This window comes from Chlamydotis macqueenii, chromosome 7 (genome assembly GCF_036417535.1).
Source record: "Chlamydotis macqueenii isolate bChlMac1 chromosome 7, bChlMac1.mat, whole genome shotgun sequence".
Taxonomy (NCBI): Eukaryota; Metazoa; Chordata; class Aves; order Otidiformes; family Otididae; genus Chlamydotis; species Chlamydotis macqueenii.
The window spans coordinates 16775200-16799192 of NC_141562.1; the positions used below are offsets into that span (position 1 = coordinate 16775200).

The 23993-nt window shown below is 49.1% G+C and overlaps 1 protein-coding gene across 1 annotated transcript in view; it reads right to left on the reverse strand.

Annotated features, from left to right (window-relative positions):
• Window positions 1-23015, reverse strand: part of PRKG1 (protein kinase cGMP-dependent 1) — a 444044-nt gene extending 421029 nt beyond the window's left edge. The window contains exon 1 of the mRNA XM_086752825.1: window positions 22750-23015. Coding sequence (XP_086608951.1) covers window positions 22750-23015 — 266 coding nt within the window. The remainder of the gene's footprint in view (window positions 1-22749) is intronic.
• Between the last annotated feature and the right edge of the window lie 978 nt (window positions 23016-23993).

Sequence of the window (23993 nt, forward strand, 5' to 3'; positions counted from 1 at the left end):
CTGCTGTCTGATATCTCGGTGTCACGGTGAAGAGGTGGGAGGGCTCGGCGACTCATCCGTCACCCAGCCCACGCACCAAACGGTGTGGGGTTGCTGCTCGAGGACAAAACCAAAACCCAGCCTGGTCTCACAGCAAGGACAACATCTTAACACAGACATAGCTCTGCAATGTCACTCAATCATTGAACCATCAACACACACAGGCTACCGAAAAGTTTCCCAGACCTCACTTTTTAGGAGCAACACCCTTACAAAGGCATTGACACAGCTGCCTAACACGTGCTGCCTGTCACCTTCGTGTTGCATTGCTTAGGAAAGGCACTCGGGCAGAATATACATCTGACCTTACCGTGTTACACGGGCCAAGCAATCAGGAGCTCAACGAGGTGCCAGGACATCCGGGGTCAAATCCCAGCTTTCTGCCTTTGTTTCTGATTCCATCTGCTCCGGCTAACCTTTGCGTGCGAGATCATCTCTTCACTTGTGTGTACGTGGGGCTCTAACTAGCAACAACAGCTTCTGGGGGCACATTTTGGAGTGGTGATCTTTGCATCGGTGCTCAGCAGTATGACGGTAAAAACTTGTGTCGATCAAAAATAGGGTTTCTCTTGTGAGCCAGCCTGCAATCCTTCACGGTATACTTTAAAAACACTGTACAAACACAGCTAAACTCATCAGCTGTTACCATCTTTTGCTTTCTCCAACCTTGGTTGCCTTCTGCAACCTGCTGTTTTGGTTTTTTTTTTTTTCAATCTGGTTGCAAGAGGTGGAAAGGGAAGGTATGAGCAGCAAGAGACTTGTTGTCTCCCCCCACCCCCTCCCCCCCCGAAGTATTTTAATTGATAGCGGCTCATTTCTACAGCCTGATTTTGAAGCTGCCTGATGCCATTTCTTAACTTCCCGGCATTAACGGAGGCAAACCACTTGCCAGCCCCGAGCGCTTGCAATTCTGGGTGCTCCCTCATCGCCCTTTTGGACCCTGCAGTGTTTCTTATCTCTCCTCGCCAGTAATGCACCACTCACCCACCGTAATTGCCTTGGCCTGTTGAGCTGATTTATCCAACCTTCAAAACAATTCATTTATATTTGAAATTGGATTAGAAATAAACACGTATTCCGCTACCAGCGATATGAAAATAACCAGTGCGTTACCATTATTCTATGATGAATGCATCGTGAGCGAGCGCACCATCTCTTTGTGTAATCAAATTAATTCCTCTGCTTATTAAAAATTATTCTTTGAATGTTTGGGGTATTTATAACAATAAGCACGATGCACAGATTTTAAGCCTGTGTTTTACATGACTGGACAACGGACTGATGTTTCTTAAAGATAAATGTAAGTTGCACTGAAAGTTGCCTGCCTTCTTTGAAACAGAAATTCCTGCTAGAGTTTATGCGGAAGTCTTTTTCTGACACCTGCATGTCCTGAGCAACTAGAAAAAATTTACTGAAGCACCACTCTTTTATTTACATACCTAGAAATATTTGTGTCCACAATGCTAAACCTTCTGCTGCAGAAAACATTTCCAGAAAAGGTTTGTACTCAAGCTCCGTCCCCGTGATCATTTAAAGCTCAGAATAGATGGCTGCATCCCGCAGAGGACCTGGCTCGTTACGGTACCAAGGAAATATCCGTGAATCATCCAGGCACAATCTGCAAACAGAGGCTCACACCGGGTTTCACAAAGGTTTCACAGCACTCCGCTGACGTCTACAGCTATTCCTTATTTATGCTTGGGGAAACTGCATCGGGTCGGGCTCTCTGGGTGTGTAAAAATGCTTATGCTCATAGTTTTCTCTTTGTCGGTGTTTGCTCGAACTGATTGCGCTACTCATCAGAGCATTAGAGGCCCGCCTTCGCCTGATTTCCTCAGCATTGCCAACATCTTTCGACTGACTGCCCTGCTGCGTTGGGTGAATCAAGGGATGGGCAGCACTTCCATTCTCACCTTTGCATAATTTCTGCTTCAAGTCAGCAGCAAAACCCCGGGGTAAGGCGCAACACTCCCTCCTCCCTCTCACGGCACAACCGCTGCCCCATCTTGGAGGAGGACGTGCGACTGTGTCTCCTCACCAGCCGCAGGCAAGGTGCGCTGTGTGAACCCGGGGCAAAGTCACCTAGGCAACTCTTCCCCACCATAAAACACGCTAGGAAGGTTCACCCCTGCACATCTTCCCCACCACCTCCCAATCTTTGATCTGGGGGTAGGACAGCATGACTTTCACTGCTGGGGAACTATGATACCGACTGATGGGTGCTTCCTCAAAACCTAGAAGGAAAAAATTCCTCGGAAGTGATAATGCTGCAAGGGCAACATGCACTTTGGGTCTGCTGCTCTGTGCTCCAGAAGGAATGATTTCTAGGTTGGCATTGACCTTTTGTGGGCTACTTCTCTGCAAGAACTATTTCTGTGGAAGCTTTATCATCCATGCTTTTACTTGAGCAGCTTAGAATAGAATCACAGAATGGTTTGGGTGGGAAGGGACCATTAAAGTCCATCCAGTCCAATCCCCCTGCCAGGAGCAGGGACATCTCCAACCAGATCAGGTTGCTCAGAGCCCCGGCCAACCTGGCCTGGAATGTTTCCAGGGATGGGGCACCCACCACCTCTCTGGGCAACCTGTTCCAAGCTTGGCCCAAACAACAGGGCGATTTCTTCACGCCCTTCTTTATGTGATCCGTATACGCAAAGCTCAGTGTACAAACTCATCTTCAAAGCACCTGATGTGCTGTGAAGGGGTCTCGTGCTGTTGGAATAGGAAGGATCGATACTGGTACGCAACACAAAAACCTGCATTGTGGCACACTGAAAGGCAACGCTTTTTATGCTTCTGCTCCCTGGGACAAGGGATGCAAATTCCCAACCCGCTTCAGAAATCCCCCTGGTCCTTTGCAGATACACAAATGTCAATTTGGGTTTTTTTAAAGCCACTCTTCCTTTTTCTTTTTTGCTTAAAAGCCACGACTATCAGCAAAACAACTGTTTTCCGTGCATGATTTGGGCATGACGTAGCGTGAAGCGCCGTGTGCCACCTCCCTGCGCGGTCGGTGTTTGGCCCCGCTCTGTTCCCTTACATGGCCTGCAGCTCTGGCAGGCACAGCATTCTCCACATTCTTCTTTTTTTCCCCCTGCTTTTTAATTCTCATTTCTTTTAGGAGGAGAAAGCAGAAAACACAAGGAGTAATGCCGCCCTCTACTGCTCTGCTCTCCCAGCTTGAGGTGCATGGCTGCAAACCTTCACACTTGTTGAATCACCACCACCACAAAAAAACAAAACATAAAAAAAAAAACCCCAAACATCACCCCCCAAAACACTCAATCAATATAGAATTTAGAATATAGAAACAAACATATGCATGCAAAAAAAAATGAAATAGAGACCATGGGGGCCAAGAGTTGCTCAGACTCGGCTTTAAGTTCCCGCTGACGCATTAATAAATTGTATTTCTCAGCAAGCCGCTGAGAAATTTCTCAAGTTAGCCACCACAACTCTAAAGAAGTGAATGAGTGGCATTTTAAGGGGCATATTTATATAAAAGTGGGCATTTATAAAACTACAGTACTGCCTCTCTGTGTCTCCCTTCCAGTAGCCAAACTCACAGCCTTCTTCCTTCTTAATACTCAGTTTACTTGAGAAGCAAATTATTTCAGAGATATAATAACTCTGCAAGTCCCAGCAGACCAGGCACCACTCTTGGCTCCACAGCTCCGAGCACACATGAAGAAGTCAGGACGCATAAACCTAGAAGTCTATCAATGTCCAATTACCAAGTGAATGACCCATCTGCAAAAGGAAGATGTTTCATTTTCACTACATACCACAATTCTGTATTTAGTCACGTTTCTTTAGATTTTAAATGATTCTATTGTCAGAAGTCTGAATCTTTTTACTTTCCATTTATATTCCCTAGAAAACTCTCAGAAAAGTCAAATTAAAACAGCTCATGCTGATGCCACCATACTTATACACATAGGTCACCGCAATTGCAATTAATCCATCACCTCAAAAAAACCCCAAAAAACCTTCCCAAACTCCTCAGATGTACAGAGAAAGTTGCATTTCACAGGGAAACTCATATTTAAAAAACACTAATGAAATTTCCAGATGGAGTTGGTATTGATTGGGCAGCAGAACAGCAAATGCTGAGCAGACAGGTCTAAATTACGGGGAGAGGATCGATACGGGAGCCCCACTAGAATGGAAGATTTAAACAGATGTCTTTTGCCCCTCAAGCTTCTGTATATTTTTGTAGGGGATATTCAGGAGATGGGGTAAATAATGTTTTGAAAAGGCAAATCAAACCCAAACAGATTAGGAGATTAAGGGAAATAAATTTATCCTCCAGCTGAAACAGTACAGCACCCAATTCTTTAGCGGCCAAGCGAGGTCATCCCAGATTCTAGCTGAGAAAAAGTGAAAGCAGGTCTCAGCTTATGTTGCAGAGAGAGGTAAAATGTTTTATTAGCCCAGATAATGAAGCTGAAGGAAAGAGGCATGATTTGGAGGCTAAGCCACAAAATATCTGTGTGATATCTATATGAAATAAGCCACAAAATGTCTACCAGGAGTTGACATCGGAGATGTGCACCCTGTGTCTGATATCCAGCCTATGAACAAGCAAAATTCTGCAATCTGTGCTGTTTTGAATCATACGATAGTTTGAGTGGGAAGGGACCTTCAAAGCCCACCCAGCCCAACCCCCCAGCCAGGAGCAGGGACATCTCCAACCAGATCAGGTTGCTCACAGCCCCGGCCAACCTGGCCTGGAACATTTCCAGGGATGGGGCATCCACCGCCTCTCTGGGCAACCTGGGCCAGTGCTCCACCACCCTCAGTGTAAAGAAAATTTTCCTAATATCTAATCTGAATCTACCTCCCTCTATTTTAATTTTTTTTTGATTCCCACTGGGGAACTCCCTTCAGCTGGACAATTCCTTGATGAGAGGGAAAGCTCAGAGCAGAGGTAAATGCCAAGCTTTCCCATTTCATCCTCGAGAATGGAAAGGAATTCTTAAATTTCTCTCTCATCAACCCATTCTTAGCAGAGTTCTTCCAATTCAATAACAAACTGTATCCATTTAAACTCAATACTAAGAATTACCTTCACAGAGAAAAGCAATGCTTATTGAGAAGACAGGAGCGGGAGGAAAACAGGAATCCTCCAAGAGATCTTCTTTTAGACCCAAACAGACTTTTTGAAGTGTCCTTGGAGGAATCAGCATGGCAGATGCCTCCTCATGTAAATAAGGAGACTCAGACAGGTTTTCAGCATGATGCCGTTAGGGAAAATAAAAACCACACAAAAAGAGAACCAAATCTGAATATATCCACTTATATTAATAAGCAGGAAGAATCAGAGAGGGTGTATTTCCATATGAAGGCCTGCAGTGTAAATCAATTATCTGTCTACAATGCAACCAGTTCCAGCTTTCTGGAAAAAAAAAAAATCTGTTTTCCTGAGGCGAGGCGTTATTCATCCACCCGAGACAGCAATGCAGACAGAGCATTTGAACAACGACCATTTCCAGCCCTAAAATCTCAGTTAACACTAATTAGTTGAACTCAAAGCTTTGAATTAATGCAATATTTTTCCTTTGTAACTACTAAATGCTTTTTTTTCTTTTTACTGAAAAAGCCTTTTGCCGTACATTCAGGTTTTACTGCCCGCTGAACGGCACGTTGCGTGTTGGCAAAACTAGACCTTCCATTTGTACATCATTAGTAGGACTTCTTCCATGATGCTAATGGGTTTTTTTTTTAAAAAAAATACAGACTGTAATTGATATTTTCCCCTCATCTCTCTACCTCCTGAGCAACACAGAGGGAAGAAGTGGCAGAAACGTGCAGAGACGGGAGCATAGCGCCTAGAGAATAACTTCTTGCACTGTGCCACTAACAGTTTTCAGAAACATCTTCGAGTTCTCGCAGAGAGCGGTGATGAAAGCTTTAAAAAAAAAGTACCTGCTTCCCCCCTGAAGGAAAGGAGGGACATCTGAACACAAATCCAACTGGATTGGAATGCCGTTTGTCTGCTGATCGCTCAAACCACATCGTCTAACTCCTATTTTTTAACCGTAGCTTTAGTTTATTTGTATTTCTTTTTTAGCTCATTTCTGTTCCTAAAAAACACAAAGCAGCCTAAAACGTGAACTAATTGCAGCTCTTGCGAGCTGCATGGGTTAATTAACATAATTACTCATTCGTATCCTGGTCAGCTTGCTGAATTCATGTACTGTATTTCCAGCTTGAATAATTTAGCAGGTATTAATTATTTATACCATATAGCTCTTTTAAAGATGTTTGGAGTCAATGCCTGTTACTAGACTTGGCAGACAAAGCCAAATGCTGCCCCACGAGGGCCGGCTCCACCGTCGTGCCTGTTTTATCCCGGGAGTTACCGAAGGGAAATGGGAAGGGTTGCACTTAGCCACCAAAAAGCATCACACATTAAATCTCCCTACGTCCAAGCACTTGATTTATAGATGATGCCAGTGAGTTCAAAGGGAACTGAAAAACCTCATCTTCCCGCTAAGTCTCTTTTTTTTCTCTCGTTTGGCTAGTCAATAGAATAGATTTTAATGGGCAAGACTGCCAGTCAGCAGACATCCTTCCCCCATAATCTTGCAATAGTTTTCTCTTCCAGTAATCAAAGTGCTGGTTTCTAGTTAGGAAAAGATCATACAGCCACAAAATGGTCATCAGAACATCCCAAAAAAGGGGAGTATATCGAACATCACCCACCCACAGCTTTATCTGTGCCCATCCCACCGGCTGCCCTCTGCAAGCTGCCAAAAAAGCTGAGGCCATCTCCTCCTGCTAGGAGGAACCTCTCCACCTTCATCCTTTGCTTGGGTGGGGGCCTCGATGAAGAAGTGGCTCCATGTCAACCCAAAGGGTGAAGTTATGACCACCGCGAAAGTAGAAAACAACCAACTATATGGAGAAATAATGCTAGGAACCAATAATGACATGTATCTATGGGTGGCTGAGACGGAACTGCTCTTCAGAGCGCTAATATCCCCGCTGCAGGAGAGGATACTGACCAGCTGGAGGTGGCGTTGAAGAAAGCAAGCAAATACCAGACAGCTGAAAAAAAAAAATCTTTATTGAGGACAGAAGGGGCTTGATTCGTTTAGCTGATGGAAAAAAAAAACCAACTAAGAGAAAATTTAATTATATTATATAGATGTGATAAAGTAGCTGAAGTGTTCAGTATTAATTGGCATTTTGGAGTAGCAGGGAAAGGCGTTACAAGAACTGGAAGACAGGTAAATTCACATGAAAAATGAGGCGCCTCTTTGGAACCTGAAGGACAACTAACCACGAGAACGAACTCCCAAGCAAAGCGACAGATCACGTGCATCTCCACCCGCACCTCAAGGCCAGCAGTGCCACCTCAGCCCCCTTCTTCTCTGCTCCACCGCTGAGCTCCGAGGTGCCGTGAAAGCCCCAAGCCAGCCAGCTTTTTCCTGCTCAAACACATTTTTTCACAAATCTTTCCTCTTGATCTCCACCATGGGGTCACTCGCTGTCGTTGCTGGTGTGGAGGACACTGCAGCCGTCCAATGTCCAATGTCCTCTCCATTTACAGCTGTTACGAAGAGCCATGCTCCTCCTCCCACCGCCGGGAATACATTTCACGTGGCCGAGGCGTGTGTGCCTGCACACAGGAGACATTTCTCCTCATCTAACAGTTGGTTTTGGGGGTTTGGCAGCTTTCACCCAGGAATCCTTCCCCAGGGTTTAACCGATAAAAATATGTGTCCGAACAGTGCAGCCTTTCAACCTCCCCTGGTCCCCCTGGACCAGTGCAACCTCTGGTAGCATCTGCGGAGCTCCTCGGAGGGCGGTGTGGTTACCCAGCCGTACCCGAGGGCACCGCTGCCTATGTACTTTACCTTATTCAAACTGTCTGTTTAAAGATTTCTGGTCTATGAGCCCTTTTACAAGAGCAGAGGGTGGGGAGGCAGACCTGAAAGCGCTTCTTCATTCCCGGGAAAGCTTGGGGTCTGTGCAGCCCTCCAGCTTTTCCCTCTGCAGCAACCTCCCTCCATTCCCTGGCAACTGAAGCGTTGTATTTTCTGATCGTTTTTAACCGCTTCCTGGCATTAAGCTAAGGGTTGTCTTCTGCATTTCGCCTCCTTCACCGGGGTCTCGAGGGACGCGTAACCTGAAGTCAAGGCTACAAGACACCAGGCATTTTGGGACCACCATCAACCTTCTGATGTAATTTATGACTAAACGGACATAGCACGTTACAGTTTTAATAATCTGTGCTACCCTAGGTGGATCCCATTCAGCAGTGTAGCCTCCCTTATGGCAGGTGTTAAGCCAGCGCTAAGAATACAGCCCAGCCCGGCAGCCCGTAACATACGCGCTGCCCTTGTCCCCCCCAGCGACTGAAGACGGTCGATAACGCCCACCAAACAACGTGTCTCTCAAGCTGTCCCGAACTTCTCCTTTTCCTGTCCTACTCTTCTCAAAAGGCAAACCCGAGCTGGAACCAGCGGTACATCCTCCACACGGTACTTGATCTTATTTTGGAGGTGCCAGCGAGGCAAGTCCTAAATGAACCTCCATTGTTTCTCATTTCAAGCCTGAATTTTCCTTCAGTGCTCTCAACCGAGAAGTTTACTTAACAAGAAAAAAATCTGTGTTTAACCTCCTGTACGCTCTTGTTGGCTAAAGATCAGTAAACTATCATTTATTTTGGCGTGCCAGGCCTGCTTTATCACTCTGATAAACACAGTAATTACTTTATGCTGAATACATCTTTGAATGTACATGAGTGGAAACAATATTTTTAAAGGCAAAAATGAGAGACCACCTAAAGGTTTTAAAGATCAGCCAGTAATAGGATGACATTTCACTTCTTCGGGAACATTTGTCCGTAATGAAAGCACGTCTACGCACATGAAATTGGGTCATAATTATCCCATTACCGTTGCGTGGGTCTGAAGGCTAGACCAAAATAAAGTCAGTGGAAAATGTTCCCTCCACACCGGGAAATAATTACCGCAATAGTTTCATCAGCGGAGTATTAGGCTCAAGCAGCTTCTGCTGCGAACAGGCACTCGGACCACAGAAACAGCCCGAAACAGCGGCAAATTAAAAAAAAAAAAAAAAGATGAGCCAAAGGGTTGATAAGTTTTCTCTACTGGCAATCTTTAGCGAGTTTTGAAATAACTGTGGAAAACATTTTGGAGGGCCAGAGGAAAGGAAGTGCTCCATGAAGATTTTTAGCAGGGAGATGGAATTGCACAGACAACTGTGTCGGCTTGACATCGATCCCGGCCATCCTTTGGGACGTGCGATTCTCAATTTAATTGCTGAAGAAATTAAGGCAACGTAATGAATACCAATCGACGTGGCTCCAAGGAAAACAGATCTTATGAAATGAATTTAGCAAGTTTTATTAAACCGCCTGCAAATCGGGTTGCAAAAGCACTCACAGCGACGTAAAGTCATCAGGCTGCTGTAAACCGGCCGGCTTACAAACTTGAGCTCGTTGAGCGTGTCTCCTGCTCCAGGGATTTTTCATCTCAGCGGAGGGGAGGTTAAAAGCAATGAGCTGCCGTTGGAAAAACGCTCGGGAGAAGCGTGAGAACGGACGGCTAACTCGGCGAACAGTGAGGGCAGGATTTAACAGCAGGACCGTGAAGTTACACGAATTCAGGCTTGAAATGTGGAACAAATATTTAAGGCAGAGGAATTAGGGCAATTAATCTTTTCAACAGTTTGCAAGGGACTGTGGTGCTTTCTCAGTCACCAGCGAATTTTTAAGCTACGATTGGAAGGCTTTTTTTTTTTTTTTTTTTTTTTTGTAAAGGCAGAAACACACTAGTGAAAACAAATCCTCTGAAAAGGCTAATGGCCCATCTCCTGCAAACCAGGCTAGATGAGCACAGCCGGCCTCGCTGACCTTATCAGAGACCCACTCATGAAAACTGAAGTAATTTTCATTCATTCTTCTGCCATCCAGCGTCTTTTCTGGCAGGGTAAAAGGGCTCAAAAGTGGATATAAATGTAATTGTACAGTCTCTTTCTCCAAATCAAGGTTCCGCACTGAATTTACAAACTCCATCAGCCAAACATCCTGCAGACTTCTCAGGCAGGAAACGCGCGCAGAATACAGATGTACGGAGTTTATCAGCTCCGTATTATGCCTTACAACGTGAAAATGATTGCATGACGAGTAAATCCGACGCCCACGCAAATAGCTGCTGCTTCCAGTTCCTAATGAATCACAGACCCAGAACGGGGTCAGGAGAACAGTCATTGTGGGGGAAAAAAAAAAAAAACCCGGCTCAAACAGATGGTTTCACATGCTTGCTTGGGCAAGAGCAATCAAAGAAACGCTAGTTGAGTAGATGAATGACATAATTTCAGCGGACAGCTGACCAATATATTCATGTGAATTTTTCCCCTCGTGTTTTCAGGTTTTATTTAAACCCTTTGAAAAGAGTTGATTTTTTAAATCTACTTATTATTTAGCTATAGAATGAAAGAGAAGGAGAAGCAGCTTCTCCAGTACAGAAGTCAACAAAGCCAACGTGAAAGGTGGAAATCGGTTGTACCTGCTCTCTCGTATCGGAGTAGCAATTATGGGCCAACCCATAATAAGCTGATATATAATAATAAGCTGCAGCAGGAAGAGCGGGGTGAGAGAGACACAAGACTATTTGGATGCAAATAGCTTCTGTAATGAGCTGACTGTCTTCACTGATGCTTTAGGACAGCTTTTACTGCACAGACTCAGAAGAGATTAATCAGGCACCAAAATTTCCGTAAAACTGGCCTTCAGTTGACCCATGACACCGTTTCCACTTCCCTTTCCCACACATTCTTGCTCTTCTGCCCCTAAACATGTGGTTTTATGGAGTAAGAAATTTCATATCCATAATACCCACACCAGCTCAACCCATTTTTCCACCATCTCCCTCCCAGAGGAATGAGCTTCTGGTTGAAGCTGCCACAAGGGATTCCCCACCAGAAGATAAAACATTCACTCTGAATTTTTATTTTTTAAATTATTATTTTAATGCTGTGCTTCAGCCCTCTCTGCTCTACCAAGAGAGATGCGGAGAAAGGGAGATGCAAAACGTCAGAGTTTCTGTAAGACCAATTGCTCTGGTCCGTGTTTCCAAAAAGGCAATCCAGTCCTTTCGCCAGATCGGGCGCCCGATAATAAAACTGCAGATCAAAGCAAGAAATGTGCTCCTGGCAGGGAGAGCCTGACTGCCAAAAGCCCCAGCCACATATTACACGATGAAAGGGAACGTATAGATTTCACCCTTTACCTCAACACAGGTTTTGTGAAGTAGTGTGAAAAATCAATGGGAAAAAAAAAAAACAAACCAAAACACAAAAAAAACCCCCTTTTATACTGCTTTGATATTCTTAAAAAAAAATTCAATAGTCCTTTTCTGAGCTACAGAGGCAGCTCAAGACAGAAATAACGCCGCCGAGAAGGCAGCCGGTGCACCATCTACCCAGGTGTTCACACAACCTGCTCCCTGAAGAAGCGACTCCTCGCTGCGCCGGGGTGTGAGCTGTGGCAGGGTACGCATCGTGCCTCCGCGGAGCCCAGACAGCAAGCTGGAGTCTTTCTTCTGGGCTCATAGGTGCACAGGTGTCACCTCACGGATGCCAAACCCAAGGAGAAGAGGGCATCAGAAATTACTTGGAAAGATTTGAAAGAGACAGTGATTTTATGGTTATGGTGTGGTCCCACTCTAGACACTGTCGCTAGCAGAAGGAAGCACAAAAAAAAGGAGGCAAAATGGGGCCAATGCAGCTTTCCCAGCTGCGGGGAAATGCTCTGTTTTTTGAGCGATGGCCATAAACGCTGCTGATACCTCGGGTCTCCTCCTGACCCCGCTATTAGCCAGTGTCACCCTGGGTAAGTTATTCACATTCTCCATTGGCTGATCTTGGGATTTTTTTGCCCCCTCCATTCAAGCTGAAATGGCGTCAGAACCGCCCACAAATCTTTGTGAAAGGGCGAACCTAAACCTCGCTGTGCCCCCCACCAAATACCAGCCTCCAGCTGAGTGCCGCAACCCCAACCACCATCCTATCGCCAAGTGAAATGGAAGGTTTCATCTGAAATGGAACTGATGTCTTGCTGTGTGGCATCAACGAACGGCCTTTGTTTGTCCTTATTTACAGTCTGAGCCTCATCCTTGTTTCAATTCCTTTCCTGACACTAACATATTATTTTTTAATAAGCTGACACTTTCCCATTTACCAAAATAAACAAGTCATCTCACCCATTTACTAAGCCATCAAGCCACTGCCCATACGTATGTGCCATTACTGACACTCGCCGTAATGAATCCAATCATCGTACGCGTATTTATTCCCCATTCTCTTCCGTTACCCGGACATATAACCACTGTGCTCCATCGCTGCTGCTGCTTTCCCTTTGCAGAAGGTCTACAGCCTCGTCTTCACACCCATCCTCCTGCTGGATCCTTTTTATGGATCTGGAGATCCTCCGTAACCTGGTCCTATTGCACTTCTCTGGGTTTGTCATAGCATCATGGAATGGTTTGGGTGGGAAGGGACCTTCAAAGGTCATCCAGTCCAACCCCCCTGCAAGGAGCAGGGACATCTCCAACCAGATCAGGTTGTTCAGAGCCCATGGCAACGCGAAGCATCCCAGTGCCTGCTGCATACTGGAGAGACGAAGCCTATAGATACAGTCCATGCTGAATGCGCCCCAAATGACCCCAAAATAGCATTTTCTCCCTTGATTGCAGTGAACAAACCCAGATTTTGCATACAGAAATGATGTTGTTGGACTGAAACTTCCAGATTGTCTCTGCTTTCTTCCAACTTAGGTGGCCCCTGGTCTGGACAACCTCAGTGCTGCACCAGGAAACGCTTTCATTAAACGGACATGGGTCATGGGTGGGTTGGAGACATCTCGTATTTCTAGGTGCCAACGTATCACGGCGAGCTCATCCCACTTGCCCACCCTTATCGCCTTCTGTCCAAGTGACACACATTTTAAAACACCTCTTTGTTCTTATTTTAAGGTGGCCAGGCCACATGAGCCCTCTGGGTGTCCAAGTAGGGAAACTGAGGCAGGGGGCTGTGCTGCAAGCCACCCTCCGTGGCATCAGTGATGTGGTCAGCATGGCCTTGCACGGTGCTGTTGTGATGGGGATCACCCACCATCACCCAGCTACGAGATGTGACTTTAAGGCAACGCAAGACAAGGAAATACCCTTAAATAATAAAATCCTCACTCTAATCCTCAACAACACGCTCGGTGTCTCCAGCATGTGCTGATCAGTCGCCCAGGAGCTATGCCATGTTCTTTATCCGTGCTTTTCTCCTTCCCGTCATCTTCTCAGACACCACTGCCCTCCAGTGATAAGTGCTGGGAGATGAAAAGCAAAACCGCCTCCGAGTACCCTTGGAGACACAGCCTTGTTATTGCCAACATTTTCCCCTGCGTCTGCCAGACTCAAGCAACTTCCCAGTGTTTTTACCAAAAATACCCTCCGCCGCGCTGCAGCCTGCGTCTCCTTCTGCTCCTGATTGCAGTAACGATCCCAACCCAGCCGGGAGCCGCTTCCTGCCGACCGCAGAAATAAAAGGTTTTCTTGCGACCGAGTCATATTAAAGCCCGTGGCAGCCCCAGAATGCTGGTACATTCCTACAGAAACTACTCTCCAACAACTGCAGAGCAATTTTATAAAGCAGAGGTACCCACCCCAGCCTCTTGCACCCAAGAGCTGTCTGCTCCTTCGCAGCTTTTTGCCATGCCGCCTTCCCAAATTACTCCTATTCCAACTTCTCTGTGCTCGCCGTATTTCCACAGCAATCCTCCCGGCACACCGTTTTATTTTCTTTTGACTTTCCAGAAAACCATGGACTTCCACAAGAGGGAACGTTTGATGTATTTACTCCTTGTAGCCTCTGATTCCAGTTATTAAAGTTGCATTTTTGTCTCAATAATTACGCCTAAGACATCTACCGTACACCCACATTGCGGCACACGTGTTAAGCCACTCAGAGTATGTTTGTTTGGGATCTCGGCACCCTGGCCACTGAAGAAATTGTCCCCCGTTACCCTTCCCACTTTCTTACACCACAGGGTAAATGATACAGAGCATGGCTCTTCGGTCCATCCTTGGCGTACGAAGCGTCGAAGAGTTTAAAGAAGTTAAACGCTGGCGATATCACATGCAGATACATGATGGAAAGGGGAATTACAAGATTCAGGACCTGATCTCTTATTACAAACAACTCAACAGAATGTTGGGGTTTTTTTGTTTGTTTTTTTGGGTTTTCTTTAAACAGAATTTATACACGGATTGGTCTTTAAAATCCTGGTGGTGATTTTTATCTTGGAGGACTTCATCGAAACTTCCAACAAAGAGTAAACCACAAATGAAAACAACTCAAAATTCCCATCCTGCTGCGCTCGCTGGAAGCAATCACAGCCTCACGCTGCACTCCATCACTGAAAACTGTGGGCCAGAAACCCCAAATGTAAAGGTCCTGATGTCCTGAACCCGTTTCCCACCTGCACAGTTACCTTTTGGACGTTGTATGTTAGAATCACAGAACAGTTTGGGTTGGAAGAAACCTTCAAAGCCCACCCAGCCCAACCCCCCTGCCAGGAGCAGGGACATCTCCAACCAGATCAGGTTGCTCAGAGCCCCGGCCACCCTGGCCTGGAATGTATATTGTATGTTGATTAATGCTTTGAATTCTACCAATGTATCTGTCATGTGATCAACTTGTAATTAATTTACTGGCATGAGGGCATCGTGGGCGCATGGTTTTACCCCATCCTACATACCAGTAAGTCCCAAAACCACAAATGCACCAAGAAAGCCAAAGGAGCACAGAAATAAAACGGATTGAAGCCAAGCAGGAGGCAAAGCTTTCTTTATGCTCAGTTACACCTCCAGCTTTTATTTTTCTGCCGTCCCTAACCCAAATCACACATCACCACAGGTTTACTATCACATTCACCTGCTGCTGAACGTGCTGTCCATGACACCCCACGTGGCACATGCTCCCTGTAAAAGACAGAAAGGTTTCCAAGCCCTCAAGAGCACCGGAAGTCCCGCTCCAGCACGTGTAACAGCTACACAACGCTCCTCGCGTCTTTGGTGGGCAATTTTAAGGGACCCTCACTCTTTCAGAGACACAGCTGTGTCTCTCAGGAGGGGAAATGCAACACCAAGCTGCTTCAGCCTGCCCTCGGGCCCTCACCGGCCTCCAGGACAGCCATCAGAGCTGCATTTTCAGACTGTATGCAATTCACTGCTCTAATCGATGTTTCAGCTAAAGGAAGAGTTATATTCGCCCTGTTCCGCTGGAATGAAATGCAGTGGAGTGCATCACCCCCCCAAACCAACGGGGGTCTTTATCAGCTAGGCTGCACAGCAGAGGAAGATTCAAATGAGCATTTGAATCCGTTCATTTGTGCTACAGTGAAACATCTGTGGTGGCACACTGTCCCAGGTTGCCCAGAGAGGTGGTGGATGCCCCATCCCTGGAAACATTCCAGGCCAGGTTGGATGGGGCTCTGAGCAACCAGATCTGGTTGGAGATGTCCCTGCTCCTGGCAGGGGGGTTGGGCTGGGTGGGTTTGGAAGGGCCTTTCCCACCCAAACCATTCTGTGATTCCATGATTTTCCCTTGACACAAGTTTTTGGGGATTTACTCAAACTTCTACCCGGGAAGAGAGGAAGTTATTTGACAGTGAAGTAGGTCTCATTAATCTAATTGGCAAGCAGCAATCAAAACAGCAGCCAGCGGAGGTCAGCGGGGGACAGCAGGCCTAGTCCTGGTCACAGGCTCACCGGGATGCCACTCCAGCCTGCGCTGGAGAGGTTGTTCCCCCTTTCTTCTCATTTGCACAAAGCTTGGGCTTTGCCCCAAATGCGAATTCGACCCAAAAACGCAAGCATCCCCATTTGTGCTTGTGGATCCCCATGGTTGGGTCCAGAGCATCCTAGCTTCTGCTACCACCCGTGTGGTCCTGAGCTCAACCTCCTTTCCTCCGGCTTTTTTAGCATCTCCATCACGTGCACGTGCTTCGTTTGGTTTCATTACTAATGGAACAAATATGCTGAAAGAACATCCATGAGCGAAACGTAGGAAAATCCTGTTAAAAAAAAAGCAGTCCTCATCTTTTCCAGTCGGGAGGTCACGGCGGAGGGTAAAGCTCTTTACGAAGGCCCTTGCCAAGCTCTGTTAGATATTTTCCAGGACCTGCATCACTGCCGCAGGCAACCAAGCAGATATCTTGGGAAGGCTTTTTCCCCAAAGTTTCTCGTTAGTAACACTGCAAAGAGGGACTGGCGGTCCTATTTTAGTCCTTTCCATCTCATTTTACTTTGATACACCTCACTGCCCCGGGGATTTTCACTAGAGAATTACCTTTCCCATGGCACAGTTCTGACAAAAACGATGCTTGCTGCGACTAAAAAGAAGCCAAATAAAGAGCGACTGCGGCCAAGACGTTTACAAGACCATAAATACCGACATCTATGCACTGCTTTTAAAAATGTGGTGGCAAGTGAGACACAGGACGCTTTTTCTCCTCCAAACCAAGCGACATCCACAAGCCGCCGAGGAAAAATAACACAACGCCTTTGCTAGATCCCGTCTGCCTTCTGTAAATTTTCGTAAACCGAGCCGGCATCAAAGATCTGAGAGAGGAGAGCAGTTTATCGTGACCTCGCCTGGGAGCACGGCTCTAGGTTTCAAGTGTATATGTAATCCCATTTTCGGGGATTCGTAACCAAAGCAGGCGAGCCCGGGGCAGGCAGGAGGTGGGTTATAGGGTAAGCTGGCAGCTGCCCAAAAAATCTGTCCGCCTGCGGTTTAGTCCCCCAAGGGAGGCACTGAAAGTCTCATGACTTGAGACATTTAAAAATAGGCAGAAGGAAAAATTTGCGATGACGCCGCTGGGAACAAGTCTGCGTCAGGCGGGGACGGAGCGGCGGCAGCTCATCCCCTGCCTGTCCCGGGACTGATCCTGCCCCGGGGTCCACGCAGTCTCCCCCAGCGCAGGCACTGAGACCCAGCGGGTGACGCATGAGCCGTCGGCCACGATGGTGAGGGTCGGGTTGGGGATGTGCGCCACGGTGTTGTAGGCTTTCTCGGCACAAAATCAAGCGATAAATAGTGAAGGCAAATATTTCATCAAAAACCACCTGGAAAATGTTTAATTCTGCCATCTTGCCTGTCCTTTTTCACAAGGACCAGGGATCATATCAAATAATCCAATTTTATAAATATATATATACACACACGCAAATAAATAGATATTTTATACTATTTTTGCAGATGGTGGAAGGCAAAGCTCAACGTAGCTGCCTCTGCTGTGATGCCGTTCTGCCCGCGAGGAAGCACCGAGCGGATGTGATGGAAAAGGCGGTGTCGGGCACTGGGGCTGCTGGTGACAGACAGACGGACGCCTAGCTGTACCCGGCAGAGAGGTGCCATCCGACGCCCTTCGAGAGCGCAATTTCCCCGCCTCGCGGCTCACTTTTCAGGTCTCCCGTGAGCCGAAGAAAAGCAACGCCCAGGGAGGGGGGAGCGGTAACTTCAGCCCATTAAAAATTAAAAGAAGGGAAATGGTTTCAATTGATTAACTGTAAAACATTTGCTCCTCTCTCTCTCTCTAAAATCCTTCCGCTTATTTTACTGACCTCAGCCCTCTCGAGGGACCCGATGACCCGTGCCGTGCCCCTTCCTACGGCGTGCAACAACCCGCTCGCCTCCAGCCTTCATTCAGTGTCCTCCACTGCTTCACGCCACGGTCTAAGTTGCTCCATCCAAATATTCAGAGAGGAGGCTGAGCAAGCAAAGGGTCTGGCTCCCATTTCAATCGCTCCCTTTGCAATATTTTCCAGCGATCCTCAAGTTAAATAACACCTGGTCAAGCTTCCCTCCGTTCTATTTTCCTCTCTCTTTGGGCCAGCGATGCGCTACCACCACCGCGAGCAGTGAGAGCAGCATTAATTCTTCCTGTGCCGATATAACTGATGTTTAAAGCTTCGCTGCTTAGCAATATCAAATATTTGATGTGTTATGGTCCCAAAATGTCCTTTCCTCAGCTTAGAGGCCACCCTTAACATAACTGAGGCGTTACACATTCGCCGCAGGTTACACATCCATCCCCAATAGCCAAAAACAAAGGCAAATTCTCATTTTCCAGCCTCCTGAGGCCTCGAGGGACGGTGGTTACAGGTAGCGGGGAAGCGGGGAAGCGGTTGGGTTGTTTTTCACATGGAGGCCGAATGCAGGATCGATATTGCTTTAGTGGCTGGCAGATGATGAGATCATGTCTAAATTAATGCCGCTCAGCCACCCGGCTGGGAGCTCAGTTCCCAGAAAAGAGGGCTGGGGGAGGAAGGGCACGGCCCCCGCTGCCCCGGGGGGGCAGGCTCGGGGTGGTTGGAGCAAAGCACAGGCAAAGCCATCAACAGACCAGCTGTCCCCAGCTCCAGGGGTGGCGGACGTGGCCACGGTGGGCAAGCTGTAAGCCAAAACTGAGAGACAGAGAAGCACAGGGTCATGCAGGAGATCCCTTGGCTTTAGGCTGGAGCAACCCAAGCATCCCGCTCCAGCTCTGAAGATGATCTCGCCTTGAGTTTTGGACTAGAGCCCTCCCGCATCGCCCGGTCCCAGCCTGAGCGGTACCCAAAGCCTGACTTTAGCAACCGTGAGCGGGTTTGATGCTGCCATCTTCAAATGCCAGCTTACCGCAAGCAGTGGAGCCAGGAGCTACATAAGGTTGAGAGCATCCACTCCAATCCCCCATCCGCAGTACCGTATAGACCACCCAAAATCTTTAATGCTGGGTTTAAACACCTCGGGTGAACACATGCTCCCAGCAATGCATCCCATCCCCGCCAACACCTCAAACAAGGGGGAAAACGCTAGATTCCTGCTGGGATTTCATCTGGACATCCATCTGCAGGACCACTGGGCCAGGGCTGTGAAGCTGAAAACTGCCGTACACCAATACCTCACCTTAAACGTTAGGCCCCACTGCCATCTTGTGGCAAACGCTTCCCAAAATGAAGTAAAAGAGGGGAAAAACCCGTTAAAAAGTTGCAGACAAAGCTAGCTGGTGCAGCGAGGAAGGATGAGTAAGTTATGGGAAACAGGGTGGGGAAAACTCATCGCTTCTCCTAAACGATGCCGAGACTGCGTCTATAGCACCGAGCCAGATACAAATTGACGCGGAAAAAACACGGAGATGGGATTGCCCACACCAGACCTGCAAAGTTGAGGATATAATCACACACATCAAGCCTAATTGCTCGTACGGCCGTGACTGCCTTTCGGCTCTGGCACATTCCTACCGGCAAAGACTGAGTCGCTATTTCAAACCATTTAACAGTTCCCAAAGTAATTTAGCGCCACCCTGGCTCGTCGGCTCCAATAAGCAGGATTAAGCTGGAATTGGATATTGCGCCTCTGAAATACAGAACGCGTTTGCTGGAATTTACCCAGAGGATGATTTAGAAGACGGGGATCATGGCTCACGTCAATCGTTCCCGTGGCACAAAGCATCTTCGGGTGCTGCAAACCCACAGATCAGCACCCGTCGCGTTTCCAAAAAGCACCTCGCTGCAGGAATGAGGCAGTGCCGAAAATCCCCACGGGTCTCACCCGGCTGTTAGCCGTCGCCATGTGCTTTGAGGACACCTTGGTGTTTAACTTTTTGCATCGTTTCTCGTTGACGGCGCTGGCGCCGTGGCAGAGCCTTTGCTTAGCAACTGGGGATCGCTTCCTAGGAACCGCTTTCTGAGGCGTTAGCAAAGTGCCTCGATTGCCTCTTAGCGCGCCAGAAAAAAAAAATGATGAGAAGTTGTTTTTCCTTCTTTACATCGAAATGAGCACCTGCCAGATGGGGTAGAGACAACGTTGAATCCGTGTATGATCTGAAACGCTTAGGGGTTTAGGTACAAGGGAATAAAAACTCACTGAGCAAATATAAATTCACAAATTATTTACAAGAAGTGTGTCTCTCTCAACACAAATCTCCGCTAAGAGGAAGGGATCAAGAGAAGAACAGGGAAGAATTGTATTTTGAGAAACAGAGAAAGTGGCAGGGTCCTGACCTTTAGAAAAGAAAATCCGATTCCTAGCAGAACAGCTCTGTGCACCGCACGGCAACGCTTTCCCCCATTAAAATCCACACAACTAAGTTATCGGGAGGAATAACAGTGTGAAAACACACTCCTGGGCAAAAACCAGCACGTCTTTTAATACCTTTCTGTTTCCACAGCCCCTTTCCACGGATCTTCGCCAGTCTTTACGGCTTTGACCCTGCTGTGCCTTACGGGGACGGGTCACAACAGGCTCAGCCTACTGCCAGAGCCAAACTCTGTTTTCTGCTCTCAGCTGGGATTTGACAACTTTTGGAGCTTCTATTGTCCCGTTTACTAGTTTCAGCTTCTTGAAAGTTTTAAACATCAGTGTGTATTACAAAGAAGCTTGCCCTAAATAAAACTAACTGTGCTGTCGATAGCCATGTCTTTATCTTCAGAGATGAAAAAGCATTTGAAGGTCGATCCCGGACCTGGATAAAAAAGGTTTCTGTGGGCATTAATTGGAAATCAACGCACAAACCAGGTGGGTCTAAACATCACCTTGGGGTTTTGATGGCATGGAAGTTGTCCCTGGGTTTTAGGAAAGAGGTATGACGCGTCTCCGACCTCTCAGGGACCCGAAGACTCGCGGGATGAGCGGTTTAGGTGATGCCGTCAGCTGCTGCCATTAAGACACAGGCAGGAGGCTGTTACAGGTCTAGAAATTACCCCCGTAAATAAATTCGCCGAAACACCATCAGCAGTTTTCAGCTGAAAAAGCCAGAGAAACCCACAGAGACGTTAAAGGGAGCTGGCACCAGACAGACCCCATTCATACCTCCGGTCGGCATCGGGAACCGGGAAACTTCGTCATCCTCTTGGCAGAGGCCGACTGCAGCAAAGCCCTTTACCCTCCGCGCCCAGGACCCCGCAGCGGCACCCTGGAGCCCGACCAACGGGCCGGACGCCGCCTACCAAAAGACAAATTTGTTTAACCCGCTGCTGGGCATTAATCGGGGGCAACGAGGGGGGAGAAAAGGGCCGGGTGTGGGTGCGGCGCCTTCGGTACACCGTGCAGCCGCCATCACTCTTAATTAAAACCTGAGCGCAATCCCACACTGGCTCGGTGACCATTGTCATGGCTACCACGAGCGAGGCTGGGGTATGGGACGATGCTGGGGGACGAAGCGCCAGCGCGGAGGGCGACGGGAAACGCCCGCAGGCCCCGCCGAGGGTTTTCCCTGAAAACAACATCTCTGGGTGACGGGAACGGTGCGGGATGGGGCAAACGACCTTCACAACATCGCACGGACGCAGCGTTTTCTGGCACTGGCCTCCCCGCCCAAGGTGGGAACAGCAGGGAAAAGTCTCGGGCGAGGATTAAACCTCGCTAGAGCCACGAGCGGGTTTCATAACTCCTACGTGAGTTACTACACGCGGGCAGGCACCAGGGTCCCTGCCGTTAGCGCAGGTGCCGGGTCACTGTCGCCTTCCCCTGCGGTAGTCGAGGCTCGGGATGATCGCAGCCTTCAAAAAAAAAAAACCAGCAAGGGCAAAGGAAAAAGTTGGACCTGGGTTTCTTCTCTGGCCATAGGATGCGGCCTCCACTTGGGGCAGGGGGTGCGAGGGGATGCGCTAACCCGGGGAAGGACAAACCGAAATGCTCTGCTCATGTGGCCAGCGGTCAAGCACCGCCCAGGCACAGCGGTTTGTTTTGTTAAATCGTCCTATACAGTAAGGAAAATGGATAATAATAATAAAAAAAACCCCCAAAGTTAAACCCTCCTCATTTATCTCTAAATGAGCAATAGTCTCGTTAATGAAGGGCACGGGGGACAACCGCGGAGGAAAGGGCAGGAGTCTGGTCTGGGTGACAGCAAGGTACGTTTCACGAGATGATTGAGGAGCGCGGTGTGAATCCGCACCCAAACGCTACGAGAAGCAGCGTCGGGAATGATTTTGCTGAAATCAATCGCTACGCGTGGAAGAAACCGGACCGTCTGTTAGGTGGCGACCGCCGGCGACAGCTTCTGCGGAAAGGAGGGTGACAGCGGGTCCCGCGCGCTGTGGTGGCACGCAACTCGCGTCCTCCCACAGCAACTTTCCCCGTCCCACTCCAAATCCCCCGGGGAGCTGGAGCAGCCCTGCGCTCCCCGCTTTCACACGCCCTACGAAGGCGAGAGAGAGTCACGCGCTCCCAACTCCCCCAGGCTGAGATGGGACCTGGGGTTGAGATGAGACCTCCCCCCTAAAAAAAAAAAAAATAAAAGAAAGGAAAAAAAAAGAAAAAAAAACCCGACAAAATCAGCCGTGGGTGCCCCACACTGGTGCGGGGAGATGACTGGAGGCGAAGCATCGGTGGAGGAGCGTGGGCTTCAGTTTTTGGGGAGCGTGTTGGGGTCGGGAAAGGGGGGTGGGCAGCACCCTGGGGATGGGGCTGGGCTCTTCCAAACAAACTTCCCGACCCTGCTACAAACTTTTTCCCAGCGCCAGCGTGTTTGGAGCGGGGGAGGCACCGCCGCCATCCCACCTCGTCCCCATCCGATCATCCCCGGGGGGGAGCGGGGCGGAGGAGTGCGGTGCTCTCCGTCCCGCTCGGGGTGGGGTTTTTTGGGGCGGGGGGCTGTGTAGGGGGTTGAGGGGGGGTTCCCGTGCCTACCTCTCGGCCTTGGTGAACCTGCGGAAAGCCTGGCGCAGGTCGTGGAAGGAGCGGTAGGTCTGCGGCTCGGCCGAGATGCCCTGCGCGCGGGTGGTGCGGGGCCCGATGTGCGGGCTGGGGGCCGGCAGCACCGACTGGCACTTGTGCAGCCGCCGCCGCAGCTCCTGGATCTCCTCCTCCTTCTCCCCCAGCCGCTTCTCCAGCTCCTTGATCCGCTCTTCCTTCAGCAGCAGCAGCTTGGTGAAGTCCCCTTCCAGCTCGGACATTTTGGGGGTGTCCCCCACCACCTCCCCCTTCCTCCTCCTCCTTCCTCCTCCTCAGCGCCCAGCGGGTCCCGGGCCGGGGCGAGCGGCTCTCATGGAGAGAAGCGACCGGATCCGCTCCCCCCCCCGCACCGGGAGAGGGTGGGGGGGTTGGGGGGGGGGGGTCAGGGCAGCGGCCCCCGCATCCCCAAACGCTGCTGTCCCGGGCCGGCCAGCGGGAAACTGGGAGGGAGGGAGACAACACCCCCGCCCCCCCAAAAAAACCTACCCAAAAAACAGAGAAAGAAAGGAAAAGGGACCCCCCCCCAAAAAAAAGACAAAAAAGGGGAAAGAGCTTTTGTGCCACTCCGCGAGGCTGGGATCCTGGAAATAGCAACAATTACCATGTGATCGGAGGGTGACGCAGCTCCTTGTAACTGGAGCCGAAGACTTGGGATTCGAACAAGAGCACTTCATAAATATTAACTGCCGTGCTGCTAATGAGCCACGTGGAGCCGCCTCCCGCTGCCCCCGCCCGCCCCCCGGCCCGCCCTCCCGGGAGCTCGGCGTCCCAGCCCGCATCCCATCCCGCATCCCAACCCTCGGGTCACCCCGCACCCCACCCCACATCCCAGCTCTCGGGTCACTCCGCATCCCAGCTCTTCATCCTACCCCCCCGCCCCCGGTCACTCTGCATCCCAATCCCGCGTGCCACTCACCCAGGTCACCCTGCATCCCAGCCCCAGATCCCAACCCCCGGGTCACCCTGCATCCCAACTCCACATCCCATCCTGCATCCCAGCCCTCGGGTCACCCCACAGCCCAGCCCTCAGGTCACCTCGCATTTCAGCCCCCCCCCCCCCCCCCAGATCACCCCACATCCCAATCCCGCATCCCAACCTCCAGGGCACCTCGCATCCCAGCCCCAGATCCCAACCCCTGGGTCACCCTGCATCCCAACTCCACATCTCATCCTGCATCCCAGCCCTTGGGTCACCCACA